This window comes from Epinephelus moara, chromosome 12 (genome assembly GCF_006386435.1).
Source record: "Epinephelus moara isolate mb chromosome 12, YSFRI_EMoa_1.0, whole genome shotgun sequence".
Classification (NCBI taxonomy): Eukaryota; Metazoa; Chordata; class Actinopteri; order Perciformes; family Serranidae; genus Epinephelus; species Epinephelus moara.
Genome location: NC_065517.1, coordinates 42309226 through 42328817, shown reverse-complemented (window position 1 = coordinate 42328817; position 19592 = coordinate 42309226). Strand labels below are relative to the sequence as shown.

The following is a 19592-nucleotide window of genomic DNA, read 5'->3' as shown; positions in this document are numbered from 1 at the left end:
AACACTTTTCTGAACGAAAGAACAAAAGAGAACAAAGAGGAGGTTTGTGTTTATCTTCTCACTGAGGAACGTTAGTGTACGAAGTAATTTATGTTTTTAATTTATTTTAACTTCACCTCAGACCTCAGAGTCCCCGCATGCTCCGAACGTTCTGTTTCGGACAGAAAAGACATTTTAAAAAAGAAATGAAAGTGTGTGTGTGTGTGTGTGTGTGTGTGTGTGTCCCTCTTCAGCTCTTGTTGCCACAGTAACTGCTGCGCTGAGGAGAAAGAAAAAACCTTCACACACACTTTGACTCTGAAAACAGGAAACACGTTAATAATCTGCATCATTAGTTTCGTCATTATTCACTGTCATCAGCTTGTTTTTTATTTAAGACTTTTAAAGAGTGTTTTATTATAACAGATAAAATAATCTAATCTGTGTTTAATGTCCGAACAGACATGATGACAGAGAACCTGTAGGAACAACAGAGCCTGTCGTTATTATTTCTGTCCGTACATCTTGGCTGTATCTGTGGGCGGATCGTGAGATGATGGGCCCCTGCTCGCAGATATGTGACGGCCCCGCCATCGCTCTCGATGACATCACCAGGGCGAGATGACAGCGGCCGTATCCATCGTTACGTACAGTCTAAAACATACAGACACATTTTATTACCAACAAACAGGAGAGAACATGAAAGACTTTTAAGATCCAGTGTGTCAGATTCAGCAGGGTTTAGTGACGTCTATCAGTGAGGATTACAGATTACAGATTACAGATTACAACCAGCTGAAACTGCTCCTGGTCAGAATTCCTTCAGTGGTGATTGTTGAGGAGCTGAATTATCCTCACAGGTCTCTTCCTCTCAGAAACAAACACACCTGATTTAAACCACTGAATAAAACAGGTTCATGTTACAAGTCATCGTTTCTCTGACGCTGTTTGCTGCAGACTACAGCAGCCAACATGAAAACATGAATGTTCCCATCTAGAGCTGCTGTTCAGCCTCTCACGCTGCCTCTTCAAGGAGGGAATTTCAGGCTGTGATTTCACCTCACCGCTCTGTATGAAAGGCACAATCACAGAATGAGGGGACAGAGTTGTCGGTATAAATGGGACAGGCGGCAGCACAGGTGTGATGTTTTGACGACGTGTTATGTGTGCGACCCACTATGGGAGATTTAAAAAGCAGCAGTTAGCCGTTAGCAGCTAACTCAAAGAGGGCTCCATGTCATTGGTCCGACATCCCGTTGTTCCGATATGTGATTATACTAGGCTATACTGTATTTGTGTACCATAGAGGATCAGCAAACGCAACAAAAGTAGGCTACTGGTCGAGATCCAAGTGTCATAGAGAGGAGAGAGTGAAACACCATAACCTCCTGTTATTAACTCTGGGGTCTGGGTTGTGTGGGGAGCTCTCCGCGGTGCTGAACGGCTCCTGGCGGGCGTATTTCTACCTTGATGGTGCGCCGCGACCGGCTCTGGGTCAGCTGGGAAAGGCTTGAGGCGGAGCAGGCTCACGGCTTATGTGTTTGTCACTTTCTTTTTCATTTTAACCCACACCATGATCTTTTCCTGACCCTAACCAAGTGGTTTTTGTGCCTAAACCTAACCAGACCTTAACCACAGGGCATCATGATGATTTCGGAACGACGGGACTTCGGAACAATGGGTTTAATATGGTCGGAACAATGGGCTGTCGGACCAAAAGGCAGACCCCCTCAAAGAGGAAGAACTGTAGCGACATGCTGCTGTGGTCAAAATGTAAGGCCCGGCCACCAGACGCTCACTGGCGAGCTCCCCAACAGGTCTAGCTCCAGGGGAGGCCCCGGTATCCCCATACTGTCCAAATATGAAGTCATCAAGGTCTTCATGTTGAGGTGGTTCAACATCTGATCAGGGTCCTCCTGGTCCAGCTGGTAGGAGGCCCCGGGGCAGACCCAGAGCACACTGGAGGGATTATAGATCTCATCTGGTCTGGGAACACCTCAGGATCCTCCAGGAGGAGCTGGGAAGAGTCCGGACATCATCAGTGTCTGACGCCAGACGTCACCGACCAAGCTCCAGTATTCAACGACTTCAGAGTGAGACCAGGTTGTTCCTTTCCTAAACCTAACCTCCAGAACTTTATGTTTATTACGTAACTCTACGACGTAATGTCACTCGTGGGGCGTTACTTTGTTGGTTATCATATGAACTGTTCTGTGAGGATACGTTGAGTAGATTTATAAAACATATCAGAGTTGAGATGTAAACTCTGAACAGGAAGTGTTCGTCAGGACGTCCACTGTGTTTGTTGGAGGCCGCGGGCTGCTGTTTGCCCCCCCCCGTCACACACAGTCTGTGTGTTGTGTTTGAACAGCAGGAATGTGCTGAACATCTGCATTTACACACACCTGACAGGCTCTGTGTGTGTGTGTGTGTGTGTGTGTGTGTGTGTGTGTGTCCTCGCAGTAACTGCAGGATGACGAACTTGTCACGTCTGTCGGCTGGTGAGTTTTAGTTTTTTTATATTTTCATGTTTCACATGTTCACAGTTTTTAACCTGCTGAGTGATGTTTTGTTACTGTGAAAAGAAACAAGATGAAAAAATATTAAACTTTTAACAGTCTCATATTTATTTATGATTATTTATTTCATAAACAAACTAATCTGGAATTTTCGGAGAATCTGAAGATTCATGGTCTGAATTTTTTCTTTCAGCTATTTTTGCGTCCAAATATGATTCATGTTTCCTTTGAGCTGATCAGTGTGATGTGCTCTGCTGGTTCATGTCCCGGAGTTAATATCATATCATATATTTTGTTCTTTGTTCGGCACTTTGGGTCAGCTGGATGTTTGAAGAAGACATTTATGAAGTTTTGATGAACTGAAATTAAGTTTTTACATCAGTTATTCTGTAAAACAAACTGAAGGAAATTTAAAGGAAACAGAAAACTTTATTTTTCAGGATCAGCTTTGTCAAGTTCATGAACACTGAAGGAACAAAACTGTTTGTTCTCACACAGAAACAGATTAAATAAGACTAAAGCAGAACAAGACAAATATTTAACTTCTGTGTGCTGAAATAAATAAAGATTCAAATCTATAAATCTTAGTCAAAGATCAAAATAAAACCACATTACAACAAAGTGATCCACAGTCACACTGATGACGTGCAGGTGATGAACAGGTCCGTACAGAATCTGTATATCAGTGTGAGTGTCGTCAGTGTCTCCTCCTCTTCATATGTGTCGTGTGTTGTATTCAGTCAGCATTAAAGTCACAGTGAGCGGCGTGGTGAGAAGAAATGTCAGAACTCAGATTTACTGTTAACAGATGTTAATGTTTGTTCTCTCTATTGAAGCTTCAGTTTTAACGGCCGTGTGTCCCACAGTTTGTTGTTCACATGTTTTCATGACGTTTTCAGGATCAAATCAAACTTCTGATTCAAGTTTTCTTCTAAAATCTACTCAGTCGTTCTTTCAGCCTGCTGGAGCTCATTTTAGGTTTGAATGAGTTGTGTGACGTTATTTTGGTTCAAAAACAGCTGTTATCATAAATTATTACTGTCGATCACGTTTTTAGCAAAAAAAAAAAAATCTGCAGATTACCTTTGGCTCTAATATTAAGTTATGCTAAAATGAGAGCAACAACAACAACAACAACAATTATTATTATTATTATTATTATTATTATTATTATTATTATTGTTGTTGTTGTTGTTGTTGTTGTTTCTCTTTATGACCCCTCCGGGATGCCGTACTCTCTTAATCTAAATATCAGGCTGTAAAATGAACAAATGAAAAATAAATCAATAACAGACACACAGCAGGAGATAAAGAGGCAAACACACTGTGTGTGTGTGTGTGTGTGTGTGTGTGTGTGTGTGTGTGTGTGTGTGTGTGTGTGTGTGTGTGTGTGTGTGTGTGTTCAGCTGAGATAAAGCAGTTCATTTATATTCCTGTCTNAAAGGTCAAACCGTCTGCTCTAATGTGAAGCTAATTTCAGTCGTATTGAATCAAAGAGAATCAGTGAGTCAGTCGGAGTTCATCTGTGTGAAGGGACGACTTCTTCATGTGTTTGTCTTAGTGTCGCAGCAGAACGTCGTCTTATTCTTCTTTGATATTTAATGTAATGAGGCAAGAAATCCCTTCAAATTAAAACAATATATATTTTATCTTAAAATTAAATATGTTTAATAATGTGTAATAATGTTTATTACATTTCTAAATAAGGAGAAGTCAAACTGATGTGATTAACAACAAAAAACAAAATAAATAAAAACATTTAATTTAAACAATTTGAAAAATTAAAGAACATCTTTATTAAAAAAATTAAAGGAAACAAAATGTGAAAATCTGACAAACAAATATAGAAATTAAAGATTACAGTTTAAACGTTTAAACTGAACAACACAACAATATATTTTAAATGACGCCAGTTTACACCAATGATGAGAATTAAAAAACAAACAAAAAACTAACAAAGAAATTAAGAAGAAATTGACTTAACAAAAGAAAAACAAAATGTTAAAAGTGGAACAAAAAACAAGAAATTAAAAATTAGATTAAAAAAACTAGCAAAAAACTAAAATGACACAAGAAACATAAATAAAGATTAAACAAAATATTTTAAAAAACAGAAAATGAACACACATCAGAAATAAATATGAATCAAAGGACTATTAAATAATTAAAGAAAAACATTTAGGATTAAATTAAAGAAACTTAACACAGAAATACACAAACAAAACCAAGTCAAACAAGAATCCCACAAGAAATTTGAAAAACTAAATAGAAAATAAACCCAGCATAAAAAAATGACACAAGACACCTAACAAAGAATTAAAGATTAAACAAAATAAAACCAAATAAAGAAAGAAAGAAAGAAAAAATAATAAATAAATCTACAAACGATCCGAAACAAAACATTTAAATCTGCACCAAAATAAATCTTCTCTTCAGTTTCCTCTTCATATGATGAAATAAAAATAAAAATATAAAGATTAAAATTCTGTCCTCTGTCTGTCCTCCGTCTGTCCTCCGTCTGTCCTCCGTCTGTCCTCCGTCTGTCCTCTGCAGCAGCAGCAGGACGTTTCTGTCCCTGTTCAGGCTGCAGAGACCCGCAGGCGTCGACTCAAACCTCCAGAGTCTGACTCTAATAGACCGCTGCCGCCATGTCTCACATCAGTGAACAGGAGCAGCTGGATGTTAATACAAACTGTTCAGTGGGACAAACTGAACATGTCAGCACCTCAACATGAGTTATTACACGCCACGTTTAAAGGAACAAACCACAGTTTTTAATAATTCAGCTGATTATTGTTCAGTTCATCTCTCAGCCGACACTTTTTATTATTAACTATTCGTTTAAATCTTTAATCAAACAACCTAAAAAACATTTAAAGACGTCATTTTAGAAAAACTCTGTTTTCTGATCATTTATAAACTCAATCAATCAATTTATCAAAAAGTAATCAACAGATCATAAAGGTAACTGTTGGTGCGGCGTCCCCGCTGATTGTCCTTCAGTTCTCACACTGACTTCTTTCCTTCCAGGCTGCCGTTGTTTTCATCGGTGTGAGAATCAGCCTGCAGAGAGACGATCCATCACAGTCAGCATTTGTTCCTCTGTATCTTAATTTAGTCATTTTTTAAAGTGACATTATTATTATGGTCAACATGCAGTTCAGAGCAGCAGGGGCTGCTGGGAAAAGTCTTCCTGTTGGTGCGTTCAAGGACACTCTGACATCTGAGATTTACGAATCAAACTAGTTCCAGTTCACGTTATTTTTTTCTGTCTTTTGGAGCAAATTGTAATGACGACAGAGTCATTAAATCTGACACACAACAGGCCAGACTTTAGAAATTTAGACTTCTAAATATTCTTTCTACAAAAATAAAATGGCCGACACATTTGTGCAAAGTGATTCACAGTGACAACAATCAACCTCCAGAGAAACAAGAAAACATGTCTTTAAAAACAGAAAGAGAGCAGCGTTCTCACTGTTCAGTTTATTTAAAACATTTAGTTTTTAAACATGTTATCTGTGAAACAAATGAGACTCTAACTACTGTCACATTAATCAAAAACATTTACATATTACTTCACATCATTTATCGTCTTACAGAAAAATCTCACCAGTTTGAAACACTAAAAAGAACATTTAAAGTAAGGGAACTCTTTTATTAATTGTTTGTATAATTTAATTATGTTTTCTGCTGTTGGTCTTTAAATGAAGTCTGCAAACACAAAATGACTTTTAACAACAAGCAGTTAAATAAGTTCTACAATTAGAAAACATAAATGAATAATATTAATAATAAATATTATTCTGTATTAAATGAGAGCTGCTGCTGCTCTTTGGTTAAATGCTAATTTAATTGATGGTTTTACAATCGTTCCTTTTGATGTATTGATTTATTAACTGATTATAGTTCAACTCTGAAGAGGTCTGTGATCACTGTGACGACACACTGCTGACTCTGACTTTAATTATTTATCTTTTAGTGTGTTTGTATGTGATTGATTTTATATATGGTTTCCTGTGTGAAAAGGCCAAACAATGAATGAATGGTTTATTTTTGTGTCTGGTCATTTCAGCACCGCCGACCCTTTATGGGATTATTCAGACACAAAACAAAATAATTAACAAATATAAAGTTAACAATTCACTACAAAACACTGGCAGAACAGAATAAATACCAAATACAAAAGGAAGAGTTTTTGTGCTCTAACGCTGAACACATTGACCTCTTCAGGCCTTTATCCTCGGCCTGTTCTTGTTCCCAAGTCGTCAAATACCGTCGCTTTGTCAAAGATTTCAGACACTGAAACAAAAAGGCACCTTTCACTGCGGAGTGATACGCCGCCAGTAACGATGTAATCTAAGGAGCAGAAAGTGTATTTTGAAAAGACACAATGCACGTAACAAATTGACGCCATAACTGACCCTAACCCTAACTCTGCAGGAGGATACCTGGCGCATCACACGTAGACATGAACAGCACTGACAACGTGTTGATATGTGACGTGTTGGGATGAGAACGTGTTGAAATCCTGCAGATGAAACAATCTGTTCAAACCAAAACAGTTTCTGACCAGCGTACACTCCTCCATTAGAAATCTGTGCACAGTAAAGCTGCAGTAACTCCTGGTTTGGCGAACATGATGACCTCATCGCTCCGTGGGAAACAGTCGTCTTCACTGAGTTCTTATTTGTTATGAGCTCCTGTATGAACACAGCAACATGAGCTAATGACTGTTGATGGTTGCAGTGACGCTCACACTGACTTTAAGCTGGTATTTTCCCACGGGGCGGCTGGCTGGTGGAACTGGGAGAAACTGTGTGTATTGTTCCCAGTTTGGGTGAAGCTGCTCGTGTCTGTGCAGGTCTGACGCTGATAACAGCCACACTGGAGGATTATCATAATAACAGGCTGCTGCCGACTGACTGACTGACTGACTGACTGCTGGGTCCCATCACAGCCGAATGGGTGGGCGGGCTGCGGACGCTTATCACCGTGTTGCAGTGGGCGATTCTTCACACAGTCACATGACGGGCGACACCTCGATCCACACTGCAGCTGGACAAAGAACAGCTCAGCGGGTTTTATCACCAAACCAGGACCAAAACGACGACCCGCTGGTTCATGTTGATTGTTTCAAAAACACAAATGATCCTGTCGTCTGGGCGAAGACTCTGACCAGCAGATATGATCAGTAATAATCAGCCATCATTTTAAGATGTAGTGCCGCATTTTCAAGTGCTCGTAAAACTCTTTCTGCACCAAAGTGAGAGCACAAAAACAAAATCCAACAATCAGAAACAATCATTTTCAGGTGAACGTCAGCTTTTGTTTGGCCGAAGGCGACAGAGAACCATTTCTGCGGCGTTGCTCTGTCGTACCCCGCCATCAACTCATCAGATAAGAGCGCTGCTCTGCGGCTCCTTCAGCAGAGCCGTGACCTTCAGGTTAGAAACAAAAACCTGCTTCCTGAACCAGACTTCGGTCAGTTTTGTTGGTACGGAGGTTTCCTCCATTCAGAGGGAGGAAAAAAAAGAGGACGCCTGGTGCATCTTTTCCAGGACGCAGAATGGGATGAAACTGTATGTACAGTTGCCAAGGAGACGGGAGGCGGAGGGGTAGTTAGAGGCTGTTAACCCTCACACCCTGTTTTCATTCACACTGCTTCTGTGTGCTTCGTCCTCAGGAGACACTTGAGAAGACGCTGCCAAAGACACAACACAGGTAAGACTCCAGCTTTCATACAACTTCTCTTCACGTGTCCTCTGGGTGCAGATGTGTAAATGCTGGATAAATAACTTCAGTCTGACGGAGCTGTTACTTCTTCCTCTGTGGTGAATGTTTCCTGCAGAGGAAAAGCAGCTCTGGAGGGTGGGGGGGTACACCCAGAGGACGCTGCAGCTTTAAATGGACATAATTGAGTGTCAATGATCACCACATCAGCTGCAGAGTAACTAACGCAGGCAATCAGCGCGCTCACACATGCTCGCAAATCAAACAGAGAAAAACGCATCAGCAGCCTCAGCTGTGCGTCCGTCACGCTCCCACGCTCACTTCAATTCTCATTTCTCCTCTGGTTGCAGCTCGCTGGAGCTGCGCTGAGGAATTATCTGCTGTCAGGACCCGTCCGGGACGCCAACAGGGAGCAGAGCTGGACGGGGGGGCCGAGCCATGCTGCCCGCTGCCATTCAGATCCTGGCGTTTGCCCTGGCGCTTCTGGGCGTCCTCGGCACCACCGTGGCCACTCTGCTACCCAACTGGAAGGTGAGCATCAACGTGTGGTCCAGCATCATGACCCCCATCTCACAGATGCAGGGGCTGTGGATGGACTGCGTCTGGTACAGCTCCGGCGTCTTCAGCTGCACCATGAAGAACTCAGTGCTGTCGCTGCCGGCGTATCTGCAGACCACACGGGCCGCCATGGTTCTGTCCTGCCTCGTGGCGTTGTTTGGACTCTGCCTCGCCTCCCTGGGGCTTAAATGTACCCGCTGGGGGGGCAGCCACCGAGCGAAGGGGCACACGGCCATCGCTGCAGGCGGCTGCTTTATCCTGGCCAGCTTCCTCGTCCTGGTCCCCGCGTCCTGGTTTACCAATGAAGTCATCACCACCTTTCTGACCACGGATCTGCCGGACAGCAGTAAATATCAGCCTGGAGGAGCTCTGTGCGTGACGTTTCTCTCCGCCGGCTTCCTCCTGGCTGGAGGGGTCATCTTTTGTTTGTCATGTCCTGGAAAAAGAACAAGACGACCAGACTATGTTCCCTCCTCTGACCCTGACGGACTTGTGCTGTATGGAGATGGGCAGCGGAGGCGGGAGCTGCAGACTGAACGTGTGCAGCCGAAAACAAGACAAAACAAGAAGGTTCAGCTGCAGATGGAAGAAGTGAAGCAGCAGAAACCTCCTCAGGACAAACCCGAACAGGATCAGCAGCAGAGAGTCTTCTCGTCTCCCTCCAAACTCCCTCCAAAAGACATCAAGGACAGCTACAGCCTCCAGGAGTACGTTTAATCCTCCCAGCTGAGCGCTGAAATGTGGAGTTTTCAGCTGAGGCTCTCTGGCTCATAGTCAGGGGGAGGTGTGCTGGGGGAGGTGTGTTTGAGGGGGAATAATTACCAAATGTTGAAGACGACAGATTGTGGATTCAGCCAAATGTTTCAGAAACCAGACGAGAAGCAGAGAACAGGAGCTCAGAGATAAAAAGAGGAGCTTAAAAAAACTGCACAGGAACCAAACACTGTAAATCCTTTACAAACTGCCGCAGCGTTCCCAAACCAAAGGTCTGAGAAAATCTGAGCTCTGCCTGAAATCAAAAAGCCATCAGTTTGCAGCTGTAGACGCTGTCTGCCTTCTCACACAGGGCCGGACCAAAGCTCTCTGAGGGTGGGAGCTGGATTTAAACCCACAAACCAAATATATACAAAACACGGTAAAATTTAAACAATATCTATATTGTAGAGATTTCTTTTGAGAAAAATAAAAAGTACACAAACGGAGGATATATTGTGACTTTAAGACACACTTTCTGATTTTTTATAGCACTTTAGAAACTTAGATATTCAAATATTATTCATATTAACTGGTGCCATTAACTATTGGTATTAATTCCATTTACTGAAGCAGGTTGATAAACAGTCAGAGTTGGAGCTCGTTGCACCAGACGGGGGTGTTGTAAAGGGGGGGGTCACTGATTACCCAGGGCCCCAGTGAGTGGGGGGGGCCTCAGAAAGCCCAGAATTAAAAGTTTGGTTTTATTTGAAATGTTTTATTTCTAAGTCATTACTGTCATAACTACATTAAATTGGCTGAATGAAAAGATCTAAAGTGCCATATTGAAGGCAACGGGACTTACTTGCGTTTCTTGAAGACATTTCACCTCTCATCCAAGAAGGTTCTTCACTTCTGAACTGTTGTTGTCCCGCCACGTTTCCCCCTGACGCCGCCGGGCGCCAGTTTTTGATGACTTCAGAGTGAGACCAGGTTGCATCAGCGCATATTAGAGCTACGTTACATCAACAGCTACAGAAAATAAAGCCGCCTAAACTTTAAAGGGTTTTAATAATTCAACAACTGTTCCAGGCCTGGAGAACAAGACAATTCCATGACTTTTCCAGGTTTTCCAGGACTGTGGGAGCCCTGCATAAAACAAAAGTACGTTTAAAAAATCTTCTTGAGCAGTTATTATGCTGCGCACTCAACCTGTTCTCATCCCACGCCATTAAATACCAACCGTCACACCCCTCAGAGTCTCATGGTGACGCACAGACCAGACAGCTAACACAGCTAACACAGGGTTAATGTTGTGGTCACAGTTTGGTTTAAGCAACTTAGAAAAAAGATCATGTTTTGAGTTAAAGTAAGCACGTTTGTTACATAACGTAACATTATGCAAATTTGTTACATCTGTCCACGATGACGACAGTATGTAAATTGCGTAACGTTGTGTCAAAACATCGATTTTTGGTTTCAAACGGGACAAAAACTGCGTTCTTCAGGTTGAAACTCCAGATTTGTTTAACCCATCGATCTCCCCTCCCCCACCCTGCACAGACTTTCTCAGTTTTTATATTAACATCAGTATGTCCTGCGACAAGTATTGCTACCGATGGTTTTACACTAGAGTTAAAACTTGGTACGTCTCATGAGGACGCTGAAGGGTGACTCGAGTGTTGATATCAGATGCTGAGGGGCGTGACAAAGCATCAATATTAGACATCCTGGGACTGAGAGCAGGCTGGGACACGATGTCAAAAATGACTGAGAAGAGAAAAAAAACAAGAGTTCATATTTAACGTGTTTGGTGCCCCCGGTGGTCGAAGTCACTCCTGTCATGGGTCAAGGATATCTGTTAACAGTCGGTGCTATATATGAAAAAAAATATTTTTTTTATGTAAAGAAAGCAAATAGAAAGTACGAATAAATAAATAAATAAAACTTAACACTCAAAATGTGATAGAGATTCTAAAATCAGCTGTGAACCCTCAACACTTTAAAAGTTGTTTGAGTTTCATTTTTCAAAAGTAAAAACTGACACAAAGGAAAACACACAGAGCTCATTGTGTGCAGGCCTGAGGGCTGAATCCATATCTTGATAAAACTTTGATAAAAAAGAGTTTCTTCCTTTTTAAAAGTGTCCTGTTGGACTTTTGTTACACAATCTTAAAGTGTGTCTTAAACAGAGGAACCCACGAACTCGTCACATTTAAATTTGTTAAACTATTTCCTGTCATGTCGGCTTTGGTTCGGCTCTGAACTCTCTGCATGCTCTCAGTGCTTTAGATGCTCACAGATTAAATTCAGTAAAAGCTGCTGTTGTAGAAATAAAACCATTTTCAGAGCACAGGTGAAGATTAAAACAAGTCCAGATCCAAAGTGTCAAAATGACGGCGTCCACTCCGTCTTTTCCCAGTGGTTCGGGGGGAGGCGAGAGGTGCAGCGCAGCGTGGAGAGAGGTAATGATGCTCTTTGCTTTCCCATTATCCTCTCGCCATGGTTGGATGCACACACACACACACACACACACACACACACACCCCTCCTCCTTCAGCTGTGTGAAAAGGACATCCAGTCATTTCAGGATGTAACTTAAACCCTAATGGAGACCGGACAGTCCTCAGCACTGGTGGGCGGTTCGTCCCCTAACCTGAGGTGAGCTGTCACTCAAACCTGCCGACGCTTCTTGGAAATAAAAAGGAAAGAAACCACTGAGCTGAACGCCCACACTGCCTCTCAGGAAAAGCTCCAAACCTGCAAAAAAAAAGGATTCAGAAGTGAAAATAGAGTCGATTCGTCAGCGCTGCTGCGTCAGTTCACTGTCAGACCTGACGGTGATGCATTAATGTAGAAAACAGGACATTCAGGCTCAACTAGAAAACTCCAGCAGCTAGAAAACAAAAAATCTAAGCATGGCACAAAGACAAAAAAGCTTCAACAGAATCATTTCTGTGTTCTGTAACTCTGCTGCTTCTTCTGTTTTTGGACTCAAACCACACCCCTTCATTATTTTAACAACATCATTCTTGGAAGATGAACAACTGGACAATTTCGACCATGAGCTAAAGTTTAAAACGCTTAATAAACAGAGGTTTGCACCATTTTCTCAACCCAAAGCCAGAGCACCTGAATGTTTTTTTTTTTAAGATACAACAGCTTAATTTTATCAATATTTAATTTACTAATTAATCTGTGATGGTTTTTATTTTCTTTACATACATTCACATTACTTGTATTTTTCTCTCTACTTTATGTGGAGGTGGTTTGTTCTGAACTAAATTGAGAAAATAAAAAAGATGGCCCTGAGAGGCAACATGAAAAAACTAATTTTTTGCAGGCATTGTTGACTAAAACCGAAGTTTGAGTCAAAGACAACACACACACCTCCTGCGCATATAGTGGTGCAGGGATCAAAACTCAACTCAATAAAAAACTTCCCATACACACTTCTTCACCATCCATTTAAAAAAAGGTCGACGTTCTGGTCTCAAAGATGTCGTCTTGAAAAAGATCTTTGAGACTGGGACATCTACCTTTTTAAGTCAATACAAAGGTGAAGAAGTGCAGGAATTACAATTTCAGTGAGAAAAACGTAAGTTTACGCTCATCTTATGATGTGTTATCTCTTACATACGTACCTTGTTATCTCCTACTTATAGACTTATAGGCTGAATGAATCTGTTCTGAGAGTGAGACAGTTGTGCAGAATGAAGCACCAACTGCATGATACAAAGGATATTAAATGTTCAGCCACATGTAACATAAACAAATGGTTTTATCTTCTCAGTTATCTACAGATCTTCAGTGTAAACACAACAGAGCTAAGTCGTGACGCTGGCAGGAATCTATTTCACATTACGCACAAGAACCGCAGATCTGCAGTGTCTAGGTTCCCACACCCGCACATGTAGTCTTATTAAGCAATGGAGGAAGCGAGCAAGAGACAGAGAGAGATTCATATTTTGTTTTTGTTTTTAACTGCTGTGTTTGCCAATGTCTCCGCACATGCAGTATCCTAATCGTAATGCAGCCTCCGAAGGCTCCCGCTCAGCCCTCCTGGCAGGAGCCCCCCACAGGCAGACATCGCTCCAACATGAGCAACAGTGGTGAGGGCACTGGCTTGTCTCCAAGTCCATATTTTCGTGACTCATCCACCGCCTCAACCTTCCTCCTTGAAAGACCATTCGGGACGGCTTCCATTAGTGCACTGGTCACGTGATCACAGCCTTTCAAAATACATGGGATATGTACAAATTTGGATGCATTACTTTTCGTAAGAAAATGTACGAACAGTCCATGAGAACTGTTGGCTATGCTCAGAGGCTGCGCTGAACCCACGTGGACTGCCCATTTTTCCTACACCCCCAAATTCCAAAGTCCACGTCCGAAAACTATCCACTTGGACCGAAATCCTATTTCTCCGGCAGCTGTTATCCCACAACAAACGCCCATTACTCCGCTGTCTCAATCCTCCGAAAATAAACACTCACAGCTCAAAGACTCACTGCCTGCTATCATTCGGCACTACCTTAAATCTATCTCATCGATAATACATCCTATGTAGGAGATAAACTTATTACCTGCAAAAAAAAAGCATCTCACCTCTCAGGGCTTCAGTAAATAAATAAGGAACAAATTTGGCTCAAAAGTTCAATCAATCAATTTCAATCAATTTTATTTATAAAGCCCAATATCACAAATCACAATTTACCTCACAGGGCTTTACAGCATACAACATCCCTCTGTCCTTATGACCCTCACAGCTGATCAGGAAAAACTCCCCAAAAAAAAACCTTTAACGGGGAAAAAAAACCGGTAGAAACCTCAGGAAGAGCAACTGAGGAGGGATCCCTCTTCCAGGACGGACAGACGTGCAATAGATGTCGTACAGAACAGATCAGCATAATAAATTAGTTAGTTAGTTAATTAGTTGCTCCTTACTTTTACATTGATAAATGAAAAACTGGGAATCAACATTCAGTTGAAAAACACAAAAAAATCATCACGTGTTTCTTGACTGTTAATAGTGACAAATGTTTGTGTTGTTTGTTACTTTTTTGCAGATTCACAGCTCCTGTAAAAAAAAAAGAAAAATAACTCATAAGGGCTACGAAAGGACACAACTTCTTATTCAGTGTATTGATTCAGTAAAAACAAATATATGGAGTTAACTTTGGGAATGTCAGCGAGGTTTTTATTCACCAGTCAGCTAGTGAGACTACCAAATGCTAGCTAACCAGTTTTTTGTTTCTTTTCTAAGACAAAGTTAACTCCATATTTAAACATCATCACCTCACTGATAAATAATAAAAAGTAAAAGTGTTTAAAGGGGTGAGAGTCACATTTTCAGTTGCAGTGTTTGTCGTCTTGGAACAAAACTCTTTAAACCAAATGTGTTTTTTTTAACATTCGTTTGAAAAAATCTGAATGTATTTGATCCAAACCAGCTGAAAAGATAAATTTCAGATAAATAATGACCACTGTGTTTTTAACAGTTCAAAAATAAAACATGTCTGAATGAAACTTTCACTGGGCTCCTGGTTTTAGTGAGTTTTTGGTGAGTGAGTAGTTTGGTGAGTCTGGGTCCACTTCCTTTAGCTTTAATTTGTTCTCCACCAACTCTTGGGAAATATGTGTCTTCTTAGCTGCTAAATTTTCAGCTTTCTGTACTAAACATACTGATCTTCTCACTTTACTCTTAAAAATTAAAAGAATGTATTTCCCAACATGTCAGTTTTTTTCTTTTCTATTTGAGGACGTATCAAAGTTGGATTTCCTGATATCAGACTGAATTGTCAACTCGTTACACTCCATTTCCATCTTCAGTCTGACATTACGTCCATTCCAATTAATTTCCATCAGTGAGGGGGGATCCAGTTTTCCCTCGCCAATAACTACAGACCAACATATCCGTCTGAATCTCATGTCAATTTAAGTCCACACTGGTGTGTAACCGTGCCAACACACTGGTTTTGTCAGGGTTTTAATAGTGGAGTGAAAAAAAACTACGATGTCGGGCGATACTGAGAAGACGTGTCGATTCAGAACAGCCTCAATATCATCGTCTCTGTCGTCTGCTCACTACACTGTGTTTATTACTCGTCATTGGTTCTGGTGCAGCTTTATAACAGCTTGACAGCAGTGTTAGTTCTGTCTGTCAGGCCGATTACCTTATAGTCCCGTTAGTTATTACGCTGCTGTGAGATTGGCAGACACATTTTTCTTGCACGACTCACACAACAGATATGTACACAAAAATAAAAAGTTGTGCTGCATTTAAATGTTGATTCAGAATTTGTCAACGTCATGAATTAAGCTATGTGATAATGTGTTGGACTGTGTAACACTGTCAGGTGTTTTTAGTTCTCCCCAAACATTTATCATGTCAGCGTCCCATCAGGACGACACTGTTAAGACATAAACTGTATGCTGTTGAACACATCTTCAGTTTGAGTGCAGTGATGACCTAATCATTGATTAAAAAGATTAGTGTTTACTTCTCAGCTGTGGCTCCTGAGCCTCACTGTAAACTGTACAAAAGGGTACAGGACAGCACTACAATTATAATGTTTATTGCCACACGAACGTTTCGGGTGAAACCCTTCCGCTTGTGCATGCTGAGGAAGGGTTTCACGTGTCGAAGCGCACCCATTCGTACTTCTGAGGGTTTAGCGTGTTTGTTTGGACTTCTGATTAGTTTGTTCTAAATGCAATTCCTATTGTGGAATAGAATGAACAAAATATGATCATTGTAACCCCTTATGTTTCCATGACAAAATAAATTGTATTTTAAAAACCTTCATCATTTTATAATTTTTTGTTCAGTGTGACTTAGTTTCAATTTAAGTGATATGTTTTAGTTGCTGTTCTTTTTTTGTCTTTATTTACTTAGTAGTTTTTCCAGTAATGTATAATTTTGATTTGTATGGTTGAGTTTCACTCGTACATTGAAATATGAACTCAAGAGTTTAACTGTGTATTGAAATGTTTTCTTCTGCAGTCATGGGAGGTGAACCATCCAAAGTTGAAGAACCTCCAAGTAAGCTGTTTAAAAAAAACAAAAAAAACAAAACAATCTAGTCTTTATTTATGGAAGATTACACATTGTTTCATGACTATTTTTTCACAATCTCGTCTCATCTTACCACGTGTCATACATGTGTCATTTGTAGTGGAACCATGGAGAGAAATAAATTGGAGGTGAGTGTGTCTGTTAATTTTCACTGTACAAAGTGCCCACATTTACTTGTTTGATGATCTCCTGATTAATTTCCTATTTGCTGTGTGTCATCTGGGCATCAAAATGTAAAGTTTGTATAATAGTTCAGTCTGCGTGCCATAATTTTTGGTTTATCTGAGCAGAGACAACCAGAGCACTCTGCAGTATGTGCAGAACTACAAACCTCAGACTGTAGGCCAGCAGCTCAGGATTCTTCTTCATGGTCCAGTTGGAGCTGGAAAATCCAGTTTCATCAACTCTGTCCACAGTGTCCTAAATGGCAGAATGTACGCACAGGCCCTGGTGGACAACGTCTCTCATGACAGTTTCACTAAACAGGTATGAAGAACTTTTGATGTGTTGAAGAAGAAAACATTTCAGTATATATTATGTCACATAAAACTTGGCAAACTTTTATGAAAGTTATTCATATTAGTTTTACTATCCAACCAAGAGTCACAAAGTGTCTTTGAGAGGTTTCTGCCTTTGCAGTGGAAGATAAAGTGTTTTAACTAGAGGTCATCATTCGATGGGATCATTCCAGCAAATGTGGGCCAGGGGTGTAAAGTGGAACCCCCTTACTTCTGGTGTCCTTGTGTTGACCACATCCATCTTTGATCTCAATTTTGATCTCAACTACACACCTGTAAAGTTTCGTGACTGCATCTTGCACGGTTGTGACGCTATAATGTTGACAAATCTGTCCACAGACAAATAAACAGACAGATAAATACCTGCCAAAATACTTTAAACTACAGTGGTGGTTCCCACTACAGTTGGTGTTACTGAGACCACATTTTTCCACCATGACACACACACACACACACGGTAAAAATAATACCAGCTGTTGCAACGTTGTCAAAGCAGGTAACAAAACTCAAGGTTTCTTTCAACACCAGCATGATGTCACTGTACACTAAGTGATGTTTAGACAAAGGAAAATTATATGAGGGAAAAAACAAATCATCAAGACAACAGCAGAACAGTCCACCAGTGCAGCAGTGACACAGCGATTGCACATTGAGCGCTTAACGCCCATAGCTGACAGGAAGCCTTGACTGTTGCAGAGGCTTCACTGATTTCCTGTTTGTTAAATTCAGCTACCACAGGAAACTGTACAACATCAGCTACTCTGCAGCTGTTGCCTTTAACTTGTGGTTAAGTTTAATCTATTAAAACAGCTTCTACTTCTCAGTGAGGTCATTAGAAATGTTTGGAATCCTTTCTAATATGTTCTTGATTATTCTGAATGTTCTTTCTTTAATCATGAGATGTAACCCAAGTTTTTAAGGACCTGGAGGCAGAGACATTCTCTTGACTTTTAGGTCCTGTTAATATGATGATGATTTCAACCACAAACGTTAAACTTTAGGCACGTTTTGACTGATCGTTTACACGACAGTTGTGTTTTGGGTGCCTGAAAACGCAACGTTTTCAACACAGGTTCCAGAGTGCAACTTTTTGGAATCAGCACCGTCTCCATTGTCATGTAAACTTGCAATATGCAGTTCCTCTGAAAACTGAGACTTTTCGCACATGCATTACGGTTCCAGTCACTAGGCATGTGTGAGAAAGTCGACCATCACAACAACAATGGCGGCCTCCCGAGCTCTGCTTGTGCTGCTCAGCCTGTTGAATTTATCAGCGCTTCTCCAGCAAAGTGTAGATTTACTGTAGCAACTCCACTTTGTCGTCCGTCCAGACAAACGTGCCTGTTGTTGCCATTTTGTTTGTTTATACATCACAGCTCTGTAGAAGGAAGCGTGTGTGCGCAGGCGCCTGTTGTTTCATTACAAAGTCACACCCCCAACTACTGGCCTGGCATGTGTACGACAGCGCTTTTGGTCATTTTTGCAGATCAGTGTGCACGGTGATTGCTCTTAAAACGTTGCCGTCTGAACGCAGAACTTTTTTCAAAACAAAAATGAGAAACGATTCTGTTTACAGCAGATCGTTTTCGTATAAACATGGCCTTAGGGTGCTTTTACACCGTTTGATTCACTTCAAACAAACTCTGATGCATTAGCCCAAGTTGCTGTCACCCGAATATTTCACTATGTTCCTGCAAATGTTTCACAATAAAAGCCTTGTCAAGAAATTAAGGGATTCTGTCCACTCAAAATTCAGAGGGCTCTGAATTTGAAACAAACAGAGTAAGTGTTGAGTTTGTATTAACAGCATAATGCAGTAACAAACAAATGGGAGTAAAGTTGCATTCCTAATCATTAAATCTATTATTTCATCAGATAAGTTATGATATGGTACGATTGTAAGGTATGATCTCATGTGAAAAAAGTTGGACTAAAATAACAAAATAATTGGCCGTGGCTAGACTAGATTTACTGAAATGTTCAATATAATCTCTCTTCAAAAAAGTTTTCGTTGACTAGGATAAGACTTTAATGCTGTCAATCAGACTTTTATTTAACTATAACCTGGCAAAAAACTGGATGAGGTAAACTTAATATGATTAAAGAAACTATCAAGGACATTTGGCAGAGGCCTATGACAAAATTACAACAAGAATCCCCACTGGTGGTTGTATGATTCCACCCACCAGTCCACCCTGTGGTTGTATGACTCCACCCATCAGTCCACCCTGTGGTTATATGATTCCACCCACCAGTCCACCCTGTGGTTGTATGACTCCGCCCACCAGTCCACCCTGTGGTTATATGATTCCACCCACCAGTCCACCCTATGGTTGTATGTGTGTAAGCCTTGCTGGTTCTGAGTCCCACTCTGCTCCTCTGTCATATGGGGTTCCACAGGGCTCAATTTTAGGGCCCCTGCTTTTTTCATTGTATTTGCTTCCTCTGGGTTCCATTCTTAGAAAGCATGGCATCTCCTTCCATTGTTATGCTGATGATAGTCAGATTTATGTG

At 41.0% G+C, this 19592-nt stretch overlaps 2 protein-coding genes across 4 annotated transcripts in view; both read left to right on the top strand.

Annotated features, from left to right (window-relative positions):
• The first annotated feature begins 2418 nt into the window (after positions 1–2418).
• Positions 2419–10408, top strand: LOC126398304 (claudin-20-like). 3 transcript variants are annotated; one of them, XM_050057526.1, is made up of 3 exons: positions 2427–2480; positions 8185–8222; positions 8582–10408. In XM_050057526.1, exon 3 carries the CDS (start codon positions 8670–8672, stop codon positions 9504–9506), a length of 837 nt encoding a protein of 278 aa, XP_049913483.1. In that variant the 5' UTR covers positions 2427–2480; positions 8185–8222; positions 8582–8669; the 3' UTR covers positions 9507–10408. The 3 variants fall into 3 exon arrangements, with proteins under 3 accessions (XP_049913481.1, XP_049913483.1, XP_049913482.1); XM_050057525.1 differs by lacking the exon at positions 2427–2480 and adding an exon at positions 4015–8080; XM_050057524.1 differs by having other exon boundaries at positions 2419–2480; positions 5529–10408.
• Positions 10409–13512: 3104 nt separating this feature from the next.
• The window catches only part of LOC126398543 (interferon-induced protein 44-like), a 13618-nt gene continuing 7538 nt past the window's right edge, over positions 13513–19592 (top strand). The window contains exons 1-4 of the mRNA XM_050057973.1: positions 13513–13594; positions 16489–16527; positions 16661–16688; positions 16851–17046. Coding sequence (XP_049913930.1) covers positions 13513–13594; positions 16489–16527; positions 16661–16688; positions 16851–17046 — 345 coding nt within the window. The remainder of the gene's footprint in view (positions 13595–16488; positions 16528–16660; positions 16689–16850; positions 17047–19592) is intronic.

What these genes read in the sequence shown, in the direction of transcription:
- LOC126398304 (XM_050057524.1), top strand. Translation starts at nt 8,670, where the DNA reads ATGCTGCCCGCTGCCATTCAGATCCTGGCGTTTGCCCTGGCGCTTCTG.